Source organism: Rattus norvegicus, chromosome 1 (genome assembly GCF_021556685.1).
Source record: "Rattus norvegicus strain SHRSP/BbbUtx chromosome 1, alternate assembly SHRSP_T2T, whole genome shotgun sequence".
Taxonomy (NCBI): domain Eukaryota; kingdom Metazoa; phylum Chordata; class Mammalia; order Rodentia; family Muridae; genus Rattus; species Rattus norvegicus.
Window position 1 is genome coordinate 212,498,649 of NC_141534.1, and position 19,189 is coordinate 212,517,837.

At 51.0% G+C, this 19,189-nt stretch overlaps 1 protein-coding gene across 11 annotated transcripts in view; it reads right to left on the reverse strand.

Annotated features, from left to right (window-relative positions):
- Positions 1-18,896, reverse strand: part of Cttn (cortactin) — a 35,439-nt gene extending 16,543 nt beyond the window's left edge. For 2 of the 11 annotated variants that reach the window (XM_087586211.1, XM_087586189.1), the window contains exons 1-10: positions 18,815-18,872; positions 14,257-14,353; positions 12,468-12,554; positions 11,874-11,947; positions 9,704-9,833; positions 5,708-5,818; positions 4,359-4,413; positions 2,693-2,803; positions 1,034-1,144; positions 501-611 (exon numbers count right to left, since the gene is read on the reverse strand). In XM_087586211.1, the coding sequence (XP_087442337.1) occupies positions 501-611; positions 1,034-1,144; positions 2,693-2,803; positions 4,359-4,413; positions 5,708-5,818; positions 9,704-9,833; positions 11,874-11,947; positions 12,468-12,554 (790 nt within the window). In that variant the 5' untranslated portion in view covers positions 14,257-14,353; positions 18,815-18,872. 11 annotated transcript variants of the gene reach the window in all.
- Between the last annotated feature and the right edge of the window lie 293 nt (positions 18,897-19,189).

A 19,189-nucleotide genomic window follows, 5' to 3' on the forward strand; every position in this document is an offset into this window, starting at 1 on the left:
CTGGGGACAGCTATAAGGGTTCTACCCTCCTCAAACCAGCTTTCCCTGGGACAGGGTCCCACTGTGACAAGAAAAACTCCTCTAATTAGAAGGAAGTAGGCAAGGAATTGAGGGAGGCTCAGATAGAGACAGAATCTGTCCAGCACAGATCGTCCCTGGTTCCATCTCCAGGACCACAGAAAGAAGCCTGTCTTCCATACCATGGCCCACCTTACAAAGGAGAATGCAGGAACCCGGAGGACAAAAGCCCCTAAGGGTGCCATAGTAACCAGGCTCCCAGGGGCTACAGCCCTGGCATAGGGGGTGAGATGGGATGGGATTGTCTTATCCCCCTGCCACCTACAGAGACTTCTGGAACTGGGGGAGACAGGACAACTTGACACCATGAAAACAAAACTCAGACAAACACGGCTAACATGAAGCATGTGAACCCCTGAGGAACGAACACGAGCTTCCCAGAGGGCCCTGAGGAAAGCAGGGAGTGGGGCTAGAAGAGGTACCTTTTTGGGATTCATGCAGCTGCAGCTTCTCCTGATGGTCCCAGCCAAGGGCACACTTGTCCTGTCTGTCTGTCTGCACACCAAACTTTCCTCCAAAGCCTTTTACATAGTCTGCATGCACAACAGAAAGCCATACCCCGGCATTACTGCACAGCCAGGACAAAGAAGAGGTGGGTTTCAGATGCCACAAGACACACTTCACTAGTCCCTGGTGACACCCGACAGAGCCCTCCTTGAGATCACCGCATCTTAGGAGTGTGGTTAAACAGGCAGGACCAACGCATGCAGCCCTCAAGGCAGCGAGGTCTCATCACACACAGGCAGACGTGCGTGACAGGACACTGCTACAAGCAACACTGGGGCTTGGGGTCAAAGATGAGGCCACTGTTTGAGTTCTCATGTAACCACAGTCCGGGACCGGCCGCCTTAGGATGACCATTTAAACGACTGCAGATGACAGCCGTTTTTCTCTTCGGTGGCCACACCTGTCATCCTGGGAGGGGCTGGCGAGAGGAAGGTAAAGTGGCAGGTACCTTTCTGGGACTCATGCTTCTCTGTTTTGCCTTGATACTCAAAGCCCACAGCGCTTTTATCCACCTTGTCCTTGTCAATTCCGTATTTGCCACCAAAACCTTTGGAGTAATCTGAAACAAGAACAGCACCATATGGAGAACTAGCAACAGGGTGAGTTAGAAGGCTGGGGGTGCCTGCCACAAAGTGCGAAAGCCTGAGTTCAATCCCTGGGACCCACATGATCCATGGTATAAGGACAGTACCAACTCCTGCAAGTAGTCCTCTGACAGCCACACATGTACTCATCCATACACAAGCACAAAATGAATACACATAAAAAACTGAGCCAGGGGGCTGGGGGTTTAGCTCAGTAGTAGAGCGCTTACCTAGGAAGCGCAAGGCCCTGGGTTCGGTCCCCAGCTCCGAAAAAAAAAGAACAAAAAAAAAAAAAAAAAAAACTGAGCCAGCATCAGACTAAATATTATATGGTCTTTAAGAATGTAAGTTGTGACCTGTCAAGATAGCTCAGTAGGCAAAGGCACTTGTCACTAAGCCGAATAACCTGAGCTCAATCCCTAGAACCCACATGGTGGGACGAGAGAGCCCAAGTGTGGTGGCTCATGCCTGTCTCCAGCACTCAGGAGGCCAAAGCAGATTACTGAGGACCTAAAACCAACCAATCCATTACGCACTGAGTTCAAAGCCACCCAGGGCGACAAAGTGAGACAGACGTTGGCTGAAAACAAACAAAATCAAAACCAAACAAAAACAAAAACAGAAAAGGGCCAGAGAGACGAGCACATGATGCTCTTGCAGAGGACCAGATCCAGTCCCCAGCACCCACATGGTAGCTCACAACCACCTGTAATGGGATCTGATGCCCTCTTCTGGTATTCACGTGTTCATGCAGACAGAGCGTCATATAAATAAGTAAATCTAAAAAAAAAAAAAAGGGAGAGAAAGAAATCCAGGGACTTCTTTTTGATGCAAGCTCTTGATTTTCAAAAACTGGTAAACACTAAACAGAACTAACGAATGTGGGCACAAAATTCACACAAGGACGACCGCTGTGCTGTGCAGCTGACGACTGTAAACACCGCCCTGTACCTGCTCTTTACACAGCATGGAAGGAGAAAGCCAGTATGACCTAGCAGGGCCTTTTGGCAGAGTTTGTCGTAATTATAGGGCTCTGGAGGATGTGGTGCTCAAATCCACAGGTCCTCATCTTGTGGTGACCCCCAACCATAAAATTATTTGTTGCTATTTCATAACTGTAACTTCGCTGCTGTTATGAGCTGTAATGTAACTATCTGATGTGGAGAATATCTGCTGAGACTCCTGTGAGAGGGTCATTCAACCCCAAAGGGGTCACAATCCACAGGCTGAAAACTGCTGCACTAGAGAGATGCTCAGTGGTCAAGAGGACCCTTTTTAGGCTCCTAACACCCACACAGCCACTCATAACCATCTATAAATGTAGTCCCTCTTCCGGCTTTCACACAAAGCACATATACATACATGTACGCAAAACACCCACACACACATCAAATAAAAATGAAGAAATCTAAAAAAGGCCTAAGTGTGAAAAGGTTAGAAGGAACGCAGGAACAAAAAGCAAACAGAGAAACACAAAAGAGCACACTCATCCACAAAGGAGCTCAAGGCCCAGCCGAATGAACCTTTCTGTGACTCGTGCTTCTCCGTCTTGCCCTGGTAGTCAAAGCCCACAGCACTCTTGTCTACACGGTCAGCTTGCACTCCATATTTGCCACCGAAACCACTGGAGTAGTCTAAGGAGACAAGACAGCCGTCAGCAAGAGTTAGGACTGCCAAGAGATAGATACACTGTGTACGTCTGGAACTCAAGGTTGCATTCTTTAGATGGCATTGGACACCTCCCTTGGGGAATCTTGTTATTAAGGTAGCAGTCCTCCATGACTGGAAGGTCTTCTGAGCACAAAATGGGCGCCTCCCTTTCTCACTGGGGCTTCCCTGTCTCTGCCTGAGAGTGTCCCTGAACACGGTGGCTGGCCTTGGTGAGCTATGTCTGAAAAGTGACCTTGTACAGAGGTCTCTGTAAGGCTATATAATTCAGCACACAAGCCCCACTCCCCACTCACATGATAATTAGGTGCTGTGCTATAACCAATCAGCCCTTTCCTTCCTACCCTAACGATGCCATTATATACCCTATCCCTAAAACAATAGACCCTTCTCGCTGCAGCAGTCTACAGAGGTCATCCCATACAGACGGCTGAACCCTGTTCTTTGCCACCCTTCAGGCTGGTGGCCAAGAGCCACCAAGGAGAAAGTGGGGAGGGGCACAACCCTCAAACTTTGTGCAGAGTTCAGATCACACCCCACCATTGCAGGCAACTGTTTTGAGAGAATGAACCGGCCATAGCAGTTCACACAAGGAATCATCAGCCTGGTCTATGGTGTGAGATCCTACTTCAAGAAACCAAAGTGGGGGGAGGGGGACTGAGACCACAGCACGGGAAAAGGAGCTTGCCACCAAGCCTGACCATCATTCCCCAGGATCTGTGGGTCAGATGAAAAGGACAGACCTGTGAGTTTCTCTCCACCCCTGATCTCTGCACATAGAAAGTAAATAAAAATGTTTAAATAAAATAAATAAATAGTGAGAGGGGAGTTTACAAAGAAATAAAGGTGTCTGCCCACTTTAAAATCTCACTAGCCACAGCCAGGCATGGCTGCACCCCGCTGTGGTCCCAGTACATAGGACACTAAAGCAGAAGACTGCTAGGACTTGGACGACAGCCTGGGCTTCAAAGTAAAGTCTAAGCCAGCCTCGGCTACAGAATGAGTCCCTGTCTCAAAAATAAACAAAATGACAATTCATAGTCAGGTGAAGTACCACACACTTTCAATCCCAGCACTGCAGGAGAATTGTTGAATTTAATTGTGGAGTATCAATGTCATGATAGCATGAAATTATCTTAAAAGAAAGAAAACCAAACCACTGGGTACTCGAAAGAAACGATTTGTTTCTGTTGTTTAAAAAAAAAAAAAGAAAGAAAGGCCCTAGAGTCATGTGACATCACGAAAATCAATCACCATTCTCTTCCCCATGTTTTAGGGGCACAGTATCGATAATTCAGGTCCACAACTCTGGTTTCTGTCTTCCGGGAACATTTGCATTTGCTGTTCACCCACAATGCCAGAGGACTGACTGAACTATTCTGCTCAGGTAAAGAGAAGGCAGCTTCCACTGGAGCCAGCAGGCTCAGGTATGCCACAGACAGCGAGGACACAGACCCTGCCACAGCCAGATGGCCCGGAGCCCAAAGCACAGAGCGGAGGCCTCCCCACCTCTCCCCTTACCTTTCTGGGAGGCGTGCTTCTCCGTCTTCCCCTGGTATTCAAAGCCTACAGCAGACTGTGGGACAAAAACATAAGGGACAGGTATTTAAATCACCAGAGACGACCCATCCAGACTCACGGCGTGCAAAGAACAAAGCTTTTAGTTATGTGCTTAGATGTGTGTGTGCCACAAAGGCCAGAGGCTGCCCAGTCCTGGTCTATTACTGTTTCCTTATGCCTTTGAACCTAGAGCTAGGCTAGTAGCCATCCTTCTCCCCACTCCACATCAATACTGGGCTTGCTTGTTATGTAGATGCTGGGGTCCAAACACAAATCCTCACTGCCATCTGAGCGTCTCCCCATCCTTGGGTGTTTGGATTTTTGTTTGTTAATTTAGGATCTCACTCTGTGGCTCAGACTGACTTTGAATTCAGGGCAATTCTCCTGCCTCTGCCTCTCAAGGTGCGGGGATACAGGTGTGAGCCAGGCTTAAACAATGTTGCTTTTTGACCTTTGGTTTCACAGTCAAAATAGACCGGGGTCTGTGTGTACAGAACACTCCATCCCCGGAAACACTCCGTCCCCGCAGGCTCCCTGCTTGTTGACTTATTCCAGGCATAGCATGCTGATCTGGAATTAATTCCCCTGCCACATGGACTTCCTGAACAAGCTTTACTGAGAACATTAACAAGATGGCAGGCCTGCCTTCAGCATCCGCTCTGCTTCCTGTGTGACCTGGAGCTGGGACTCTGCACCTCTCACACTTCAGACACGATGGTCGGATCCTGCTATGTCCTGGTGCACACTAAGCACTGAAAGCAGTGTGCTTCCCTGCTCCACTGACAGCCCCAGGCGGGGAAAATCAGAACAGCCTCAGCCTTACAGAGCCTCAGGACACCAAGACCAGCTCTTCAAATCCATGCCGAGGGAGGGTTCTGCCTGTCAATCACATCCACCAGGGAAGCCAATGAAAAAAGTTCCTGATGGCATACCTTAGCCGAGTCAGAGGCTAGGCACACAGGGAGGACTTCAGTGAGCACACTGAGGCCTATCACTCCATGTCACTGCCTAGTCCCCACCGGACAGTCAGCACCCCTCACTTAGGCCGTAAAGGCAAGCATCAGAGACGCTCATTTAAATTCTTACCTAGACACCCTTCCTGCAGTCCCATGGAATTGAAGGGTACCTGTGGGGGTTGGGGATTTAGCTCAGTGGTAGAGCGCTTGCCTAGGAAGCGCAAGGCCCTGGGTTCGGTCCCCAGCTCCGAAAAAAAAAAAAAAAGAAAAGAAAAGAAAAGAAAAGAAAATGAAGGGTACCTGTGAACTATTGTGCTGGCCCAAAGGGCCAGCCCCTGGCCATCACTCACTCACCTGATCCACCCTGTCCATCTGGACACCGAACTTGCCTCCGAAGCCCCGGACTGAGTCCACTTGTGAGCAGTGCTTGGAGAGCTTTGACTGGTACTCATGGCCCACAGCTGACTGGAACAAAGAAGAAAGATGCAGCACTGTGCGCCCACTCCCAGTGCAGCATGGAGGCCCCAACTCCCAGGACATAGCCCGGAAATGGCTGAGCCCTGGTGCAGGGTTCTCCTGTGCACCCTAAGCCTAGAGATACTCCAGACTAATACCCTAATGACAAACAGGAACTTGACAGGACCAGGCATGAACAAAGGACAGAGCCTGCAGTATGCACAGGAAGACCCAATTACTCAGTCTTCTCTCAAAGTCGGGTGTTTTCAGGGCTGCGACTCAGGAGCCAAAGCAGCACACACTTGTGACTGCGCTGAAACAGGGATGGGTACTGCTGTGGCACAATGCAGACCCGCATACCACACCTCCCAGACATGCAGACCACACTGGCCGGAGCCACGTGCTAGTACCTACACAACAGCCTCACATCAGCCCTCACCAAAGGCTGCAGGTCCCCCGGGGCTTCTGTTCAAGCCCACAGACCTACCAACAGGCAATGCCAGCGGCATCAGCCCACGGCCTGCTAGCAGAGCCCCTTCCTAGCCCCTTCCGTCAACAGTGCTAACATCTGCACTGTCACCAGCTGTCAGCGATGCCACTGCCCACCACAGCAGTCTGTGGCCTTTCCTCATGATGACTGATGCCTGTGCAGCTCCTTCCTAGACAAGGACAGATCAGTGTCGGGATGCAGAGGGCCCTGGGCCTCTGAACCTGTCTTCTTGGCCTGCAAGCACAGGCTTTTCCACCCACAGTTCCCGAATGACTTGGAGGCGTGTTATTTGATAATAAGCGCCTAGGCCCTAAGCTTTGGCTTGTTCCCACTAGCTCGTAACTCAATTATCCCATTTAAACCAGTCTAAGTTCTGCCACGTGGCTGGCTACCTCTCCTCCGCTTCCTATGTCCGACTTCCTCAGACTGAGGCCAATCTGCCCACTCTTGACTTCCAAAAGCCTATCTTTTCTATACTGGATGTCCCACCTTCTATTTCCTGCCTCAGCCTCTAGAGCGTGTGCTTTGCACTGACAGGTGTTGCCTCTACACAACACATAAGAGATCCTCTCTACATTGGCCCTCCTGGCAACAGGGCCCCAACTCTGACTGCCCTACAGGGAAGTCAGCCGTGTTACCACACACTTCTTGGTTGATTGGCCATCTGCTCAGTTTGGCCTTGCACTTGGGCCCTGTTCTGCATCTCACCAACTTCAATGCCCTCTTCAAGGCCACTGAGGTCAGTAATACGCAGAACACATTCTACAGAGAAAGCCTTGGCTGACTCGCTCTCTCCTTCCTAGGCTTAACTGTGGTCAACAGCTGATGGCAGACCACAAGCCACAGCCTGTGAAACCCCGTGTGGCATGGTGGCCTGCCCTCGGCCTCTAGGCTCCCACACAGAAGCTGTCAGTGAAGAATCAAAAAGAGGCAGCCATGCCAAAGAGATTTCCCAGCAGGATTGTCCATCAGAAAGAAATTAAAGAGAAAGCAGGGCAGCTGGCCCCGGCTCCAACCTGCTGGTGGAAGGAATGTGTGCTCAGCGGCTTTGTTCTTCCATTGGCAGAAACTTAGCTATTATTTGCCTTGACCTGCACCACGCAGGGAAGGCAGGAGGCCTCCCTGGCAGGCCACAATCGCCTGATCCCTAAAGGATCCGAGTGGCTCCAGTCCTGGATCTGCCCTGGATGAGCCTGCCTGAGGAAGTCTCTGGAACTCACCTCTCCAGTTTCTGGAGAAGATGGACTAGCTAAGCCATTCTTGTTCAGGTTTTTGACAACCGATTACTCTCAGGTGTTCACAGGAGCCAAGGGCTAACCTCACCTCAATGCACAGGGCCTAGGGGACCAACAAGATAGCACACTCTGGCTAATGTCACCCATTGCTTGAGAGCCACTGGTCAATATCCAGCTGAGGAGGTGAACTCAAGTCTTTAGGAGCAGCCTGGTCCTCACAGTAGTCAGCCACAGAAGGTGGCAGTTACAACACAGGATACCCAGCACAGAAGATAGGCAAGGCGCAAAGTGAGGGCAGTGAATTCTAGGGGAAGCCCAGAGGGGCACATCTCCCCAGAAAGGCAGCACAAGGCAGCAATGAGAAGTCATTGAGGGAAACAGAGGCCAAGACGGGTGAGCACAAAGGGTGAAGGAAGGGCCAGGCTTGAAGTGCAAGCTGCAAGTTTGATGAGATTTGAGCCAATGGAGGTCCAGTCTGCAGCATGGTAAATGAGCCAGGAAACAACACTTAAGCTTGCCATTAAGATCACCCTTGGTGGGGTTGGGGATTTAGCTCAGTGGTAGAGCGCTTGCCTAGCAAGCACAAGGCCCTGGGTTCGGTCCCCAGCTCTGAAAAAAAAAAAAAAAAAAAAAAAAAAAAAAAGATCACCCTTGGTAAGTTATAATTCTCCCCAACTGTCACTCCAGGTCTCCATACTGTGGCTCTCTGCACCTTCCTGAGCTTAGATGAGCAGCGGGTATCACCTCCTGTTTGGATAGGATAGGATTCTGGATTTCTTCCAGAATGTACACATGACTCTGCTTTGCACGCTGTCCATGTCAGAACCAACATGCCCATCTCTGTCCAGCAATGCAGAAACACAGCTGGCATCCATAGCTCCCTCCTACAGTAGGCATCTTGTCAGAATGTTGCTCCAGAACACTCCAGGCAGTGGTGGTTTGAATAAGAATGGCCCCGTAGGCTTATATATTTGAGAGGAGCATTAGGTGTGGCCTTGTTGGAGGATGTATGTCACAGGGGGTGGGCTTTAGGTTTTCAAATTCTCAAGCCAGGCCCAGTGTCACTCTCTCATCTGCTGTCTGCAGATCAAAATGTAGAACTCCCAGCTAATCTCCAGCACCATGTCTCTACACGCCGCCATGCTCCCTGCCATGCTGATAGCAGACTAAACTTCTAAACTGTAAGCCAGCTCCCACTAAATGCTTCCCTTCGTAAGAGTTGCCATGGCCATGATGTCACTTCACAGCAATAGAACACTAAGATACTGGCTATAGTTAGGGTGCCCCATTCCTCTAGTGGACAGTGGTGTCTCGCTGAGACACAACCATGGCCCTCTGTGACTAGCATGGCTGAATAGAATCCGTGTATTAGGGAGTCACCCATCAGGATGGGCTATCCAGGAGTATCACAGTCTGCCCGTCAGAACCACCCAACACTGCTCACTCAGCGAGACACCTGTCAGGACTACAGCATCAGCAGAGCACAAAGTCCTGCTCTGCCGGAGACACACCCACATACTGCAACTTTCTTTCTAGAAAAACCAGCCAGCCTAGAGTGAGCCCCAGAGCAGGCTCCACTCCCTCATCTTGGAGCAAGAAGATCCAGAACACCATCCGACTGATGGTTTATACACCAAATGCCCAGAGCATCTGCTTGTCAGTCAGACTCATTAACGACACTCCCAGGGGTTCAGCCACAGCTGAGACAACATGGACATCCCACCCCTCACCTGGCTGCAGAGTGGCCACAAATGCAGATAGGGTGTAAGCTAAGCATCAGTGGACTCCCCAGATGTGGTGGGAGCACAGGGCCCTCAGAGCTGGCTTCACCATGTGGACTTGCCCATCTCAACCACAGCAGTGGTGACCGTGACATCTGTGAGCAAGATGTTTTCAGATTCTGTCCTGCTCACAAAGCTGCTCACGGTGCTGATCTCTCCCAGAGGGCCCTCTCCACATACTAGCCACTGGCTGGGGCCTCTGACAATGTGAAAAAGAGCTACCAGAGACACAGAAGAGCGTCACGAGTGGGCAGTCTATAGAGCACCCCTCAGAGCAGCACATCACCCTCAGCAAACCCTACTCCATGCTGTGACTCAGGAAAAGTGTGACTGCCACCCACACCATGTACCCATACAGGCCAGCTGCCCAGCCTAGGCAGCCACTTACTTTGTCCATCCTATCTTGCTCCACACCAAACTTCCCGCCATAGCCATGGGAAGCCTTGGGTCCCGTTTCCAGCTCCTTCTCCTTGAGTGTCTGGTGTTCTTGGAAGACATTCTCTCGAAGCTTGTGTATGCTAGAGTGGAGAAAAAGCAGGACCGCGTCAGGGTCCAGACATGCACCTCACCCAACAGCAGGACAAACAGGGATAGAGATGTCCTTGTAAGTCAGCGAGGTTGATGCCCTGTCTGTTTGCTGTGCCTGCCTCCAAGGTTCTGTCACAACTTGTATGTGGGAGGAATATGGACCTAAATCCACAGCCGGCCCAAGGGGCAGTGCAGTTGAGCCTGACCTTCACTCAGAGCAGCAGATAGGAGGCTGATTTCTGTAAATGCCACCCAGAGTCCCTTCTACAAACCCCAAGGTCACCAGAAGAAGCTGCCTCTGCTGGCTAGCATTTTGGCAACTTGCTACAAGCTAGAAACCTCACCTGAGAAAATTCCCCCATCAGACTGACCTACTACTGTAGGGCATTTTCTTGATCGATGACTGAAGGGGGAGGGGACAGCCCATTAGGGGTGGTCTCATCCCTGGGACAGCCTACTAGGGGTGGTGCTATCCCTGGGCTATGCCTGGGTGGTATAAGGCAGCTAAGCAAACCATGCGGAGTCTTCCTCCATGGCCCCTGCTTTAGTTCTTGCTTCTACGTTCTTGACCTGGCTTCCCTCAGTGATGGACTTAGAAGCTGGAAATGAACCCTTTGCTCTCTCCAGGGTGCACTTGGTCAGTGTGCTTATCACTGCAGTGCAGAGCAAACTACGACAAGCAACAATAGTAAAGAGGTGAGGACCCTCAGAACCCCGCTGCCGAAAGCAGCTGTCACGGGCACCGTGTGAGCACAGGGCCTTCCTAAGCAGCAGCCACGGGCCCCACAGCTCTGCATGTGAACGAGCCCGAGGGTGCAGACAGAGGCACACCAGGCCTAGACCCACCAACCTTGATGAGCAGCAAAAGAGAAACACCACCCCACCAACCTGAGAGGAAGCGTGGGACACCCATATGGCCCCTCCCTGAGTCTTCATCCATCCAGTCACATGGGCGTTCCCATCCACCCTTCCCATCACGTTCTAGAACAACGGGGACAGAGACTCACAGGCATTTGGCTGCCCAGATCCCTGTTCACCTCATATCCATCCCCTCTCCTAACTACTACACTATGGAAACTTGAAGCCTCTTCTGTGGGAGGTTAGGTTACCCTACATTCAGATCCAGAAAGTCACTGTGGAAAAGAAATGTCACGAGTCTAGAGTGTGAGACCAGACAGGGAAACTCAGCAAGACTCTATCTCAGAGATAGATAAAAATATCACCTAATATCCTCCTAAAAGCTACTCCAGAGTCCTCTTCTATACACCCAATCGAATGTTCTGAGTCAAAGATACTGAAGCCAAATACCAAAGCCAACGTACAGGATGTATTCTGAACCCTGTGGGGCCTAAAACAGTATCTAGGTGTCTGCAGAGGGCCTGTCTACCCTCCTAGGCAAGGATGCAGAGTTGGCATTTCAGAAAGTGCTGGTCAGACTCAGTGCATGGTGCCTTCCACACTCCCATCTTTGATGAATGGAGCTGGGTTTCCAGGGTTAAGCACTAAATTCTATGATATATGACAATTTGCAGACAATGATCCAAATGAAGATGGTTAGGGTCCAAGTTACTCAAAGCCATCTCACACCCTCAAAAGCTGCCACTTAGGGCTGGAGAGATGGCTCAGTGGTTAAGAACACTGACTATTCTCCAGAGGTCCTGAGTTCAAATCCCAGCAACTACATGGTAGCTCACAACCATCTGTAATGAGCTCTGATGCCCTCTAAGACAACTCCAGTGTATGTATAAATAAATAAATAAATAAATAAATAAATAAATAAATAAATAAATAAATCTTTTTTTTTTTTAAAGCTGCCCCTTAGAATGAACACTTTATGCTACTGTGTTCTGTATTCAAAGATATGGTTTACAAAAGCTAGGTCTCCTGTCCATTATCTGTGTGTGACTGACACCTTAGGTCCACACACGAACACTAGACCCTTAAGGATCTTCAGCTGGAGATGCAGGACTCTCATCTCCTCACCCTATGGGAAAGGTGTGTGGGAGAGTGGGGTGCCATAAGGTACTTACTTGATGTGTTCCTGGTGCCCCGATCCCTGCACGGTTTTGGCGCCCCATCTCTGTTCCTTTTCACTCACATCGTTCTGCAAAGAGAAGTAGCTAGCACATCCCACACCCTAAAAAGCATCCCCTATACCCTAACTAGTATATCTCCACCCTGGAGAAGCAGCGCACTCCATGCCCTATCTAGTACACCCTGAAAACTAATGCATCCTGTACTCTAACTAGCATACCCTGACTCCTACCTAGTACACCTGAGCCCAAACTAATACATGTTCCAACTAGTATACCTTGAGCCCGACTAGCATATCCTATACCTTAACTACTATATCCTACATTTTAACTAGCACACCCCATATCCTAAATACTCTAATTCCCACCCTAAAGAAGCATGCAGTACCACCCATGCCTAACTAGTATGCCCTGAGACCTACATAGTACCCCGGCACCCTAATTTAGTTATCTTGTGCCCTAATTAGTATATCCTAACTAGTACACCTAACTTGTACCCACATGCCCTGGAGGAAATTAACCAGTGCAGGGGCAGGCTGGGAACCTCACAGGTAAACACTCAGTAAGGCAAAGCAGGCTAGTGGCTCCTACCACAAAATCAGGGTCAGTCTCCCAGTCATCGGCTCCCCCATCATCCTGGGTGATGGACACAGCATGGCCTGCAGAAGCTTTCCACATCTGCAAGGGCAGCAGAGAGTCACCTGGGAAGGTTACCCCAGGATCCCAGAGAAGCCTTGACCCAAACCCTTAGGAAGCCACCTCCCCGCAGAGGGTAGCCACTGAACTCCAGGACACCTGAACGAATCACAGCTTCACATTAAGAGTCTTGGGAGTAGGGCTGGGGAGACAGCTCCATGCAATGCATCCAAAGAGAAAAAAAATCTTATTGTGATGGGAACATTTGTAACCCTAGTGGCTTGGGAGGCTTGGGGCTCACTGGCCAGCCTAGCCTACTTAGTGATTTCCAGACCATGAAGAACCCTGACTCGATAAAGCAAAAAACAAAAAACCTTGTTGGGACTGGAGAGATGGTTCAGAGGTTAAGAGCACTCGCTGCTCTCTAGAAACCGAGGTTCAGTCCCCAGCACCCACATGACGGCTCACTGTAACCCCAGCTCTAGGGGACCCAGTGCCTTCTTTGGGTCTCCACAGGCACTGCAAACACACGTGCAGACAGAACACTCACACCTACAATAGAAATGAAACCGGTTCAGTGACTCACACCTATAATCTGAGCAGTAGATATAGGCTGAGGCAGGAGGGCGCTGTAAGTTTAAGCCCAGCAGACCAGACTGGGCTACAGAGAAGGGCCCCATTTCAAATCAACAAAGTGGAGTGTATATGTTCTCCACCAATGAGGACCTCACCCTGATCAGCCTTAGCGTGACCCTAAGTGTCATTCCTAGCAAATGTCACGTTACGTTAGTTTTACCACAATTTAAAACGATTAGTTTGGCTTCAATGACTTCCTAGGCCTATGATGGCTATCTTAATGTAGACAGCCAAATCAGTAAGCTGTCTCTATTGGGGGGCAGTGCAGCCTTCCTCACATCGGAAGCTGTTAATGAGATGGCAAATCCTGTGGGCAAGAATGTTCCAGACATGACCTACTTTTGACAAGATTTTTCTTTTGCATCTCTCCATTTTGGGGGGAGTACACGTGTCTGACTGTGTGCAGTCATAACCATGTATGCCCATGTGTGTCCTCCATTACTCTTCCCCCTTATTCATTGAGACAGGGTCACTCAGTCAGACCCAGAGCTCAGGGATAAGGCTAGTCTTCTCACCGGCCAGCTTGCTCCTTGGATCTCCTACCCCTGTCTTCTGCGGCCACCAGGCCCACCTGGCATTTACACGAGTTCGGAGGATCTGAACTCACACTTATATGAATGCTTTAACACTGAGCCATCTCCCCAGCCCTTGACAGGATCCTTAAGAACATCAAAAGCTGTGACCACAGCACACGTGGTTCTCACCTTCACCATACAGGTCCCAGAGATTGCACTTAAGCTCCCTGGGTTGGCAGCGATGCCTTTACACATGGAGCCGAGTCACTACTCTCCTCCTCATTTTTGGGGCAGTGTCTCTTCACTGACCAGCAAACTCCAGAGATCTGCCTGCTGCTGCCCCCCAGTACATGGCAGATATGTGCCCTGTGTCCGGCTTTTACTTGGATACTTGGGATCCAAACTCAGGTCCTTATGCTTGCACGGCAAGCATTTTACCCATGGAACCATCTTTCTAGTCCCTAGCATGAGATTTCTTTGAAAGGGTTATTGTCCCCTCACCTACCCCGGTCTCTCTCAGCATAGTCAGGTAGAGAGCCCTACCCATACCTGACCCAAGAGAAAGCAAACTGGAGCCTTCACAACACACAAACCTTTTTCTTTTGCTGGGAAAAGCAGCTCAGAATAGTCCGTCTGTATCCGAGGAATCCAAGGCAGAATGTGAGGGCATCTGTGACGATCAATGATTACCTGGGAAGAGAAGACTGGAGGCTCAGCACACCTGTACCAGGCTCTCTGGGCAACCCCACCCCAAGCCCTGAGAGACACTTTTAGAGACACTCCGAGTGCTATATATTAATAGCTATATAAGTAGGCTATATGCCTACTTAGTGATTTCCAGACCAATAAAGAACCCTGACACAAAAGACCAAAAAATAGGTACACGTAGCCACCTATAATTACATTAGTGGACAGAAGGCCTCTTTCTGACCACAGCCCACAGAAACCAGACGACTCAGCAGATTCAAAGAACCCCTCCTCCCCCACATATCCATCCCACACATCCCCAAATGCAGCCGGAGAGCTCAGCCTCTGTGGCCAGCACTCGCCCTGCTCACTGTAGAGCTGAGATTGTCCATTTCTTTCCCACTCTAATGTATGAAGGTGGAGAGCAGTGGAATTCCGTCACTGTGTTCACAAACAGAAGCCTGACATGGCAGCACAGGCCTATGAACCCCAGCTGAGGCAAAGAGACAGGACGGCCTGTCTCTGAAAGCTAAAACAATGGCCACCACAACAGCACACACCTGTGGTCCCAGTGTGGCAAGACAGGCAGGGGGACAAGAGTTCTATCAACTCCCATCCTTAGCCAGCCTAGGCTACATGAGACTACCTCAAAAAAAAAAAAAAAGAAAAAGGAACAGTCACGGCCCATTTGCCAGGGCTGGGAGATGGCTCAGCAGATAAAAGTGCTTGCTGTACAAGCCTGATGACCTGCACTTGATTCCAGAACCCACGTGGAAAGCCAGATACAAAGCCAGTGAACGGCAAGGCTGGGGTTGAGACCTGAGTCACACTCCACAAGCACTCTGCAACCAAGCTATGTCCACAGCCATATCTCAATGTTCTCAACTTCAGAGCCACGAAAAGAACCAACTGAAAAATAAGTTTGTGTGATCCGGGACCTAAATAAGGCCCTGTGCCCAGCTCTCACACACAAAACGACTGGAATGAACATGACTGTTTCTGCCTGCAATTTGCTGACCACCTCTCAGAGCTACGTTATGAACACAAGTACATAAAACCAGAACAGATACACTGGGAAGAACTCTGTGTGTGTGTGTGTGTGTGTGTGTGTGTGTGTGTGTGTGTGTGTGTGTGTGTGTGCGCGCGCGCGCGCGCGCGCCTGTCTGTCTGTCTGCCTTTATGTGTCTGTGTGTATGTGTCTGTGGAGCAGCACGTGTGCCATGGTGTGCTTACAGAAGCCAGAGGATAGATATCCTGAGTCTCTCCTACTACGGAGGTCCCATTGACTGAACTCAGGGTGTCAGGCTCAGTGGCCAGTGTCCTTTGCTCACTGAGCCTTCTCTTCTAAATGCTGTGCCTCAAAAAACAATCATCAGAAAGCTGACCAGAACCTGTATGGCAGCATATAGCTAGAACCCAGCACTCAGGGGGCTGAGGTGGGAGGCTGGAGAGTTTGAGGCTAGCCTGGGCTACAGAATGAGACCCTACCAAGAAGCAAACAATGACAGGATGACTTGTGGAAGAAGAATGGTTTTCAAATGGATTCAGAATATATAAAGAGCACTTGGTAATCATTAGTTAGAAAGACAGCTGATGTGTTTAATAACAAAGATACTGGGCACAGTGGTGGGGGGTGGGGGAATGGCACTTAAACACGGGGGGTGGGGGGGTGGGGCTCAACTGAATGACCTCAGCTCAAAACAAACAAAAGGAAATGGAGACAGGGTGGAGAAAGGCAGGGCTGGAGCTCATGGGTGGAATACAGCTTTGTGTGTTCAAGGCCCTGCACTTGATCCCCAGCAAATGGGATGTGGGGGTGGTGTGGGAGGAGAGCTGAGAGGAGAACTAATCAGGGGAAAGTCAAGGCTAAGATATCCAGTTTCTTTCTTTTCTAAAGGACAGAGCAGAGCAGCCCAGCCTGGTAGTGTGTGCCCACAGCCTATAATCCCAACACTCAGGCTGAGGCAGGAGGATGACTAGGGCCAGCTGGTATACACAGTGAGTTTCAGGTTAAACAAAGATACAGAGATCCATCTCAAATGCATCCCAGCCATCACCAAAAAGGGAGTGGGAGGGAGGAGCAGAAAGAGAGACAGACACACACAGACAGACTCCAGGCTTGCTGCCTAGGCTAGTCAGTACTCCTCGGTCTCAAGGTCCTCTGCCTTAGCACTCCCAGCCACTGGGACCCCAGGCATGCGTGTTCTATGTAGATCTCTGAGAAGGCCAGAACGGTCTGTGGTGATGGGCGGACAACTCTGAATACACAGATAACCACTGAACGAACCCTTTAATCGGGGAATCGAGTGTGGGGTGAACTATATCAATAAAGCTAAACAAAAGCTCAGAAAACAAATGGAAAGCCTTTCAGCCCCACACAGCCAGCAGGAAGCTCGGCCACAGAGGACCCAGTCACAAGATGGAAGAATCCGCCATCCTGAGGCCCTGAACCTGATACCTAGAGCACAGCAGAGCAAAGGTGGCTGGGTCGGGAGTTGTTGTAGAGAGGGCAACCCCTATCCCATGCCTACTGAGGCCAGCAAGAAACTGTGTACAGAGCGAGTAGGCTAGCCTGCCCAGGACACCACTAAGAGTCCTGGTAGGCGGGACTACCAGGTGGTAGGCAGTTACTACCATGCCCAGGACAAAAAACAGGGGCACAAAGAGGTAAGGACACTCAGGATGATGCTGAATTACACTAAGTGGCTTCCCAAGTAACAGACTAAAGGTCTGAAGGGCCAATTACATTCTCTGGCATTTATAAGGTATTGAAGGCACGACTGTCACAAGGCCTCAATTAAAGGTCAGCTCTAGGGCCATGGCTAAAGCTGGGTAGAGAAACTGTCTTGCAAGGCCCGGGGTTCAATGCCATCAGAAGAAGAAGCCTCTGGAGACCTAGTACCAGAATCAGTTCTTCAACCCCACCTCTGCAATCTTCTACATCTGAAGTTCCCACTTAAAGCTGCTTCTCCTTCAAATTTCTGGTGAAAACCTTCTCAGTCAAGTAGAGAAGCAGTGTTGACTCAGGGCCTGAACTGGTGACTCACTCTGGGTGAGCCAGCAGAGGCCGGCTCTCAGATCCCTATCAGCCTGGCCCCTGGTGGACAGGGGACCTGTAAGTTCTGACTGTGGGGGTCTACTGGGTGTAAGGACTTACAGGATCTCCAGCTACTGACAAGGCCCAGTCAGTGCAGCCAGGTAAAACCACTAGGAAGGACTAAAGCCTCTGCTTCACTGAGCACAAAATGGAATTCCTTCTCCCTGCCCACAAGTCCCCATCCCTCATGCAGACCAAGAGGAAGGAGGGGGAAAGACCAGGCCCAAACACCTCTGCAGTGACTGGGGACAAACCCAGGAGGAGGGGCGGCTGGATTCCAGGCTCCCTAGCTCCAGGATGCAAGCTAGAAGCTTGTATTTCCACTGACCCCATTGCAAATTTCCCTCAGGTGCCCAGGCCCCTCCTCAGATGCTGGCCTCTCAGTCCAGCCCAGAGGGCTAGTGACCAATCCTAGGAGGCTCTGGAACATGGCTGTCCAGCCTAACAACTTCCTACAGGCCCTCAGACCCTCATAATTCCACTGAGTTCTGGAACCCCAGGCTCCCCAACTTCCCGCAGGTCCTCATCATTCCACCAGACTGTAGGACCGAAGTCTCCTCATCCCCACCAGCATTTCCAAGGCCTCAGGTCTTCATTCCTTTCCTGGGGTCTGGTGCTCGGACTAACACAGACCCATAACTATGCACTCTGACCTAGAACACCCCAAACCTACTTCACACTTCATCCTGGGATCCTGCTCTGGAGCCCAACCCCTTCCTTTATGCCCAGGATTCCTAGAGCCTGTGTCCTAGGGCCCGCCCCCTCAGAGCCTGACCGGCTGGGAACCCCTAGATACTCCACATATGACCGGATGAACGGCTCAGCACTGGAGTCCGAAACCTCCGATCCTGGGGTTCCGATGCTCTCATCCAGACCCTGCGACCAGGGACTTCGAGTCTCCAATCCTGGCCCTGCACTCCGAACCCCGAATCCCAGTCCCGCACCCCAACCATAACCATGCACCCCAACTCCCCGATTCTGGCCTCACACCGCGAACCCTTGGCCTTGGCTCTGCACCCTAGTCACCCGATCCTAACCCTGTACTCCAACCCCCGATCCTAGCCCTGCACTCCGGGTCCCGACACCCGATCCCGGCCCCGCACCCCAAGTCACAATCCCGGCCCCACACCGAGAACACCTGGTCCTGGCCTGGAATCCTGACTCCGGGGTCCAAGCCTTACACCCCGAGGCACGATACACGGATCCTGGCCCTGCACCCCTGGGCCCCGCATCCGGATCCCCTGGGTCCCGGTCCCAACCCTGTACCCCAACCTCCCGTCCAGGCCCTGTACCCTGACAACTCATCATCCCACACCCTTCCTGTCCCCCAGCAGCTCCCTAGGACGCCCATCCCCCGCTCACCGCACCAGCAGGGTCCGCCAGGCTCCCGCCGCGCCCCGCCGCTCCCTGTGCCCGCTCACTTCCGGTTCCGCGGAGGCGGGGCCGCATCCGGGGCCACGCAAGATCCCGCCCTATTCCAGGCCGTCCCCGCCCCATATTCCTAACTGTTAGCTGATCCGGGAAGCAGGATGCACAGTTCCAGGACTTGACGGCGGCTTGGACACCAACTTGCTGCGGAGATCCGACTTAGAAATACCTGCCAACCCCTATCCAACACACATTCACCTTCAACACAGCTTCCAACCATGCATCCACCACCCTGCAACTCTCTACCCACGCATGGATCTCTACACAGCATTATCTATTCCCCTATCAATCGGCTACCCACCCACCTACCAATC